Raw genomic sequence first — 6,682 nt, forward strand, 5'->3', positions numbered from 1 at the left:
TTATATATATATATATATATATATATATAATATATATATCAAAACTGTACCATTTGTTGTTCTGCCTTTAATTCATGCTTTATTTTTCTATATCTATTTTCTATATTTATATAGTACACATACATACTCTAATTGTAAATCAAACTAACAAGCATAGTATTTTTGGTTTGTTTAAATAGGCCTGCTATTAAAAAATTTGATTCAGTTGCATATTGATTTTTATAATTATTAATTATTATAAATTAACTATTGCATTATTATAAATGATATATAATTTGGATTACAACCAATTTATTAAACTGTACCATTTATTGTACTGCCTTCAATTTAATTTGCATTTTTATTTACATCGTTGTTGTTGATTTTTAGTCATGTTTACAGTAGTAACTTCTTGTCTGTGAGCTCAGGATAAGTTTTTATGTACATATTTAGGCCTATTTGTTTGTTTGTTAACCTAGTCCTGTTTCATGCACTGAATGTTGACATCAGTGTCGGAAATTTCTTTTATTAACAAATATGAGTTGAAACCAGTATTGAATAACACTAAAAAGCCCAATTCTTCACAACTTGAAGAATCCAATGGCAGAATTTCTAGAAAGTCCCAAAGACTTTCTTAAAATGCAAACAGCTGGCAGAATATTGAATTAGGTTCAGAAGTTTAGAACTTCTCACCTCCAGTTTGTCGTTTAAATCCTTGGTCATTTTGTCATATTGCTTTGTGAGGTCTTGGTTTCGTTCAAGTAGAGCTTTGCCCAGTTTAGCAGCGAGGACCAAGTCCTTCTCCTTCTGCCGGAAGAGCGACAGTAGGTCAGAGTCCTGTCCGCTTACAGGTGTCTCTGAGGCGGATACCTCCAGATCCTCCTCCCGCTCGCGGGTGAGCATGGCCAGCTCCTCCTCCAGAGCCATGCCGAGCCCCCCTGGCGCGGTGTGTAGCAGCGTGAGGGTCTGGTTTTCTGCGGCGGAGTCTGGCGAGTTTTGACGGCTGGGATCGAGCGCTCGGTCCATGCGGTCGCTGTCCAGCTGCGGTGGTGCTGAAATCGCGCTGCGCAGATCGAGGCAAGACGCGAACATCGCCTCAATCACGGCAGATCGAGCGCTTTAGACCCGGTGAGCCCGCTTTAGTCCTGGGTCCAGGTGACCTGCTTGGCTCTGGGTGGGTGATAACGCCATGGAAATGGATAAATCGTATCCAGTATGGTTATATGCGCTTTATCTGGTCTCCGGTGGCTATCAATTGAACATTGAGCCCAATATAATCCATCAAGCCTCGCCAAATCAGTGTAAAACCCTCTCGGGATGGCTGATCTTCACGTTAACCCCCTTGATGATCACCGTCCAGTCGTTGTGTCCACTCCAGAGCACCGGGGTCCCGGTTATTCCCCATTATTGTCGCCTCTCGCTCACATCCCCGGCCTATAAGACACACAAATACACGGATTGCTCTCGTGCGCGAGCCACCTCCCAACCCCACGCGCTCTCTCTGCGTCCGTGACGTCAGCTAATCAACCTGCTCCTCGTAGCCGCCCATTGGTGGATTGTGATAACGCCATATGCTATAGAAGAACTGGGTGAAAGACAGATGAATGTTGCTGGTGTGTTGGGTAACACAGTGTGTTCTGGAAGGTTAATGACCTCTCATGGATAAGGTCAAAACTCGCCTTTTCATAATCTGTATTATTTGGTTAACCCAGTATGATTTCATACCAAGATTTTTCAGCTTTTAAATTGTAGTTGTATCTCATTGGACCATATGGATATGGACTGTGTGATTTTCTATAGTTTATGATTTTATAGTTTACATTTATAGTTTATATAAATACATACAGACCACACACACACACACACACACACACACACACACACATTTGGTACCTTAATTGATTAAAGTTTATCTATCTATCTATCTATCTATCTATCTATGTATACACTTTACAATAATTAACGAAAATTTTTCTTTTGTAATAATTAATTAGAATGTATAATTATAAAATATATAGTATAGAAAATATTATGAACTAAAATAATATGAATAATTCATATAGCAAATAAAAAACGTATTACATGAAATTACATGAATACATAAATTATATATTTTTATAATTATACATTATAATATATCATTATAAATTGACATTTTTAATTATTAATTATTGTAAATTATATAATTTAAATTTACCAATTTATGCAAAGGTACCTTTTGTTGTTCTGCATTTAATTTGTTCTAATATAATTTTTATATTTAAAAAACATTATGACTGTATTACAGTAATGAAAATCGAATAAGATTTATTATTGAAATTAATGAGATTATAAACAAGCTCAAAATTAAAACAGATCCGGGAGAAGTGTGCTTAATTAAAGTGTTACCATGCAAAAATAAATATATATATATATATTTTTTTTTTTTGTTTGTTTGCTTGTTTGCCTTTTAATTTTTAGAGTGGAATATGGAAATTTTAGGATAATATACATTAAAACAATATCAATGAATGTCACATCTACAGCAATGAATTACCAAACACATTAAGCTGTTCTGTTTTGCGTATTATTTGTTTATTTAGATATTTAAGTACGTTTAATTATTGCAGAAATATAGTTGAGTTCAAATGGATTTAAACTTTATTTGACAACTGTAAAGAAGCATGCTAAATGACAGGAATGTAATTATCATGACAGCACACATTCATGACTTCAGTCATTGTTTTGAAAGGGTTTGACCTCATTATTACAGCATGAACATACAAACACCAGATTACAAACATTCAGATTACTGAAAACATTCCACAGCAGCAGAAGCAGAACATCTGTAGGGAATGCAGGATTGCCTTACACCCCCTTTGGCACATCCCTGTGATCTGATCTGCTTCTGCTTGAGTGTCCGGATCTAACAGATGTCATTTAATCTCATCTCACAGTGTTGAGCTCAATCATGGTGCGAGACATGCTTCAGTGCACTTGTTTTCTAATGGTTCAGTGATGCTCTGTGATGAATGTGTTTCAGTGAGACATGAAGAATTAGGGATTATTGAGAAACAAAGACTTTACTTGTGGACCATAATACTGACATACAAAGGAAAGTGGGTCACTCATTCCACAAACCGTCCGATCACTGTAGGGTCATTTACTGAAGGATGAATGGGAGAAACAACATGTTTGGAGGAGCTTCAGGGGATTGAGGCTGCGTTTGTAATCCTTGTGATTAAAGCACAGTTGCTCACATATGAGATGACCAATCTGCTCATCTTTTGTTAAGAGTTAGTTAATGCACTGCAAAATGGTTATCATCATGCAAATATACAGATATTACAAGATATACAAATGTACATATATTCACAGATGTGCACATTTTTATGCATGATAACACTCGGAAACTAACCAGTCAAGTGAGAAAAGAAATAATGGTAACATTTTACTTGAAGCTTTTATGTATAATGCATTATAAAAGTATTCATATTTTAAATGCGTTTAATTACGTTATAATGCATTATTTCTTTTCATAAATAATTGCTACCAACGTTACAGTGCATTTTAATATTTGCAGATTCCTTGTTATATCTGAAATTGGTTGGTTGTCATGTTATTTAATAAAATATACATTTTAAAGGTGTAACCATAAAGAGATTCGTACTATTTTTGATTATTAATGTTACACAGTTATTCAGTACATTATAAGATGCATAACAAGGCATAATTAATGCATTATAATAGTTTTATAATGCATTATAAGGTTTCAAGTAAAGTGTTACCAAAACGATAAACTACAATAATATTAAATAATAGAAACATCCTTAATTTGAAAGAGGAAAGAATAAACCAAAAACTAGAAAAAAGGAATTTTGGCATTAGAAAAAGTAAACATATAAAGGAGGAAATAAATAAATAAATATATTCTCTCTCTCTCTCTCATTTTTTGAATACATATGAAAATAAACATAAACAAATAATTGAATCTGTAAATAGATAATTAAAATATTAAAATAAATAAGTAAATAAAACATATAAAGAAGAAAAATAGAGGGCACATAAATAAATAAATATATTCTTTCTTGATAAAAATTATTAATATATACAAATGGAATGGAAATATCAACACTTATTAATAACTTGATCAGTAAATAAATAAATTTTCGTACAATTGTTTTACTAGTCCAAATATCTGTTTTTATTTTTTTATTGATATATAAATGCTTGATATATGATATATAAATGCTGCTTGCTGAAATCTAAGCATTATACAGTATGTACTGTGTAGTAAGCAGAACACAACAAGTATGCATGATGCTGAACCGCAGACTCGAAGAACAATACTGCCATCTGATGGAAAATAAGTGCGCTTCATAAATTCTACAAATTGATGAATATTTTTCTTGTGCTTCAGTCTTAAAAAGTGCAAGAGTAGGCTAATACATGTATTCATAAAGATGAATTATTGCCTAAATAGTTGCACCAGTATACAAGGCAACATCCTACATGCTAAAGCAATCTTCTCTGAATGCATGCTAAATCTATACATTACTAGACATTTAGTTGCATCCTTACAATTAAAATATTCAATAGATCCTTTGCTTATGCTGTTCGGCAATACGTGAATCAATTTACATATCAAATTTTCAGTTTAACGTTATTTAATTTGATTTCAGCGCTTGTTTTCTGTGCTCTTGAAAACTCTGGAGGACAAGAGCTCTTATGATTATTATTCGAGTCTGATTGATTTATGATGCATTTGTGGAAGCTCTTTGCTGAATACAATAGTGTTTATATAATGATCTGAGTCATAGTCCTGAACTGGTGACTATCCCAGCTCTCTTCTACAGGCCTAAGAGAAAATACAAAGACTTTCAGTGCTGTTACACAATCTATACTTTTGCAGATAAAGAAGCATATGTTAAAGAAGCATATCTTCAAATACACAACATTTATTACTTATATACAGGTGCATCTCAATAAATTAGAATGTCGTGGAAAAGTTCATTTATTTCAGTAATTCAACTCAAATTGTGAAACTCGTGTATTAAATAAATTCAATGCACACAGTTGACAATACCCCACTGATTCTCTATGGGGTTCAGGTCTGGTGACTTTGCTGGCCAGTAAAGCACACCAACATCATGGTCATTTAACCAACTCTTGGTGCTTTTGGCAGTGTGGGCAGGTGCCAAATCCTGCTGGAAAATGAAATCAGCATCTTCAAAAAGTCTCGGTTGGTTGTGCGTCTTTTTCTTCCACACTTTTTCCTTTCACTCAACTTTCTGTTAACATGCTTGGATACAGCACTCTGTGAACAGCCAGCTTCTTTGGCAATGAATGTTTGTGGCTTACCCTCCTTGTGAAGGGTGTCAATGATTGTCTTCTGGACAACTGTCAGATCAGCAGTCTTCCCCATGATTGTGTAGCCTAGTGAACCAAACTGAGAGACCATTTTGAAGGCTCAGGAAACCTTTGCAGGTGTTTTGAGTTGATTAGCTGATTGGCATGTCACCATATTCTAAGTTGTTGAGATAGTGAATTGGTGGGTTTTTGTTAAATGTGAGCCAAAATCATCACAATTAAAAGAACCAAAGACTTAAACTACTTCAGTCTGTGTGCATTTAATTTATTTAATACACGAGTTTCACAATTTGAGCTGAATTACTGAAATAAATGAACTTTTCCATGACATTCTAATTTATTGAGATGCACCTGTAAGAACTTCAGTATTCTTGTGCAATTCCTTCCCAATCCATTGGAGGGAGCTGCGCTGTTCCTTAAATGGATATATTTTCCCAAAGTCATTCTGCTGTTGAAGTGCCTAGTCAAGCAGAACAAAATAAAGATTATTTATGATTTCATAAAGCTCAGCCTAATGCTGTTACAACGTTCATACTAAATGATGTGCTTCACTGCTGGTTTTAACTGAGTACAGCTGGTCTTAATCTGTAAAGTTGCTTTGCAACGATTTGTATCGTGAAAAGCGCTATACAAATAAACTTGAATTAACCGGTTTAAGCCAGTCTTCCAGCCTGGTCAAGCTAGTGTTTAGCTGGTTTAGCCTGACCATCTGAAAAAAGTGCCCAAACCCCATCAAAACCAGCCATCAGCCCTGCAGGGTAAGGCTGGGAGACCGGCTCAGACCAGCAAACCATCTTAGTCTGGTTTAGGCTATTTTTTTCAGCAGGGAATTTATTTACAATACTGCAACGCTATATAAGCCTAATATATGACGCAAATGACTCGCTCAGAAAGAAACTAACTTGTTTGAATAAATCAGTGTTTTTGAACGAATCGCTTGAATGAACGATTCAATGAGTCACGCATAAGAACAGCCTTTCGTTTCTGAATTAGTCAGTCACTGCGTCCCAATGTGCATACTATATCCACCCTATCTGCCCTAAATAGTATTGAAAATTACTAAAATCAAATAGAATTTAGGATGGATAGTAGCACATTGGGACGCACGCAGTGTATTTGAATGAATCGATTGAATAAATGATTCAATGACTCGCTCATTGTCATTTGTATGTAATGATGTAACGACATAACGATGTATCAGGCTTTTGGAGCTTGCTCAACCACATAAATTATTCAGAGGCAAATGGGGGCCCCAGGCAAAATTAATCAATAAGGCTCATCTAAAATAATTTATTTAAATTTCCTTATTCCTTACCTAGAGATATAATTATTCCAGATACAAAAAGTAGTCAAA

General features: G+C 34.7%; 1 protein-coding gene across 3 annotated transcripts in view; it reads right to left on the reverse strand.

Annotated features, from left to right (window-relative positions):
* The window catches only part of LOC107671034 (bicaudal D-related protein 1), a 40,970-nt gene extending 39,510 nt beyond the window's left edge, over positions 1–1,460 (reverse strand). For all 3 annotated transcript variants that reach the window (XM_016463875.1, XM_016463874.1, XM_016463876.1), the window contains exon 1: positions 673–1,460. In XM_016463875.1, the coding sequence (XP_016319361.1) occupies positions 673–1,071 (399 nt within the window). In that variant the 5' untranslated portion in view covers positions 1,072–1,460. The remainder of the gene's footprint in view (positions 1–672) is intronic.
* Between the last annotated feature and the right edge of the window lie 5,222 nt (positions 1,461–6,682).

This window comes from Sinocyclocheilus anshuiensis, unplaced genomic scaffold, assembly GCF_001515605.1.
Source record: "Sinocyclocheilus anshuiensis isolate Anshui unplaced genomic scaffold, SAMN03320099.WGS_v1.1 scaffold332, whole genome shotgun sequence".
Lineage (NCBI taxonomy): Eukaryota > Metazoa > Chordata > Actinopteri > Cypriniformes > Cyprinidae > Sinocyclocheilus > Sinocyclocheilus anshuiensis.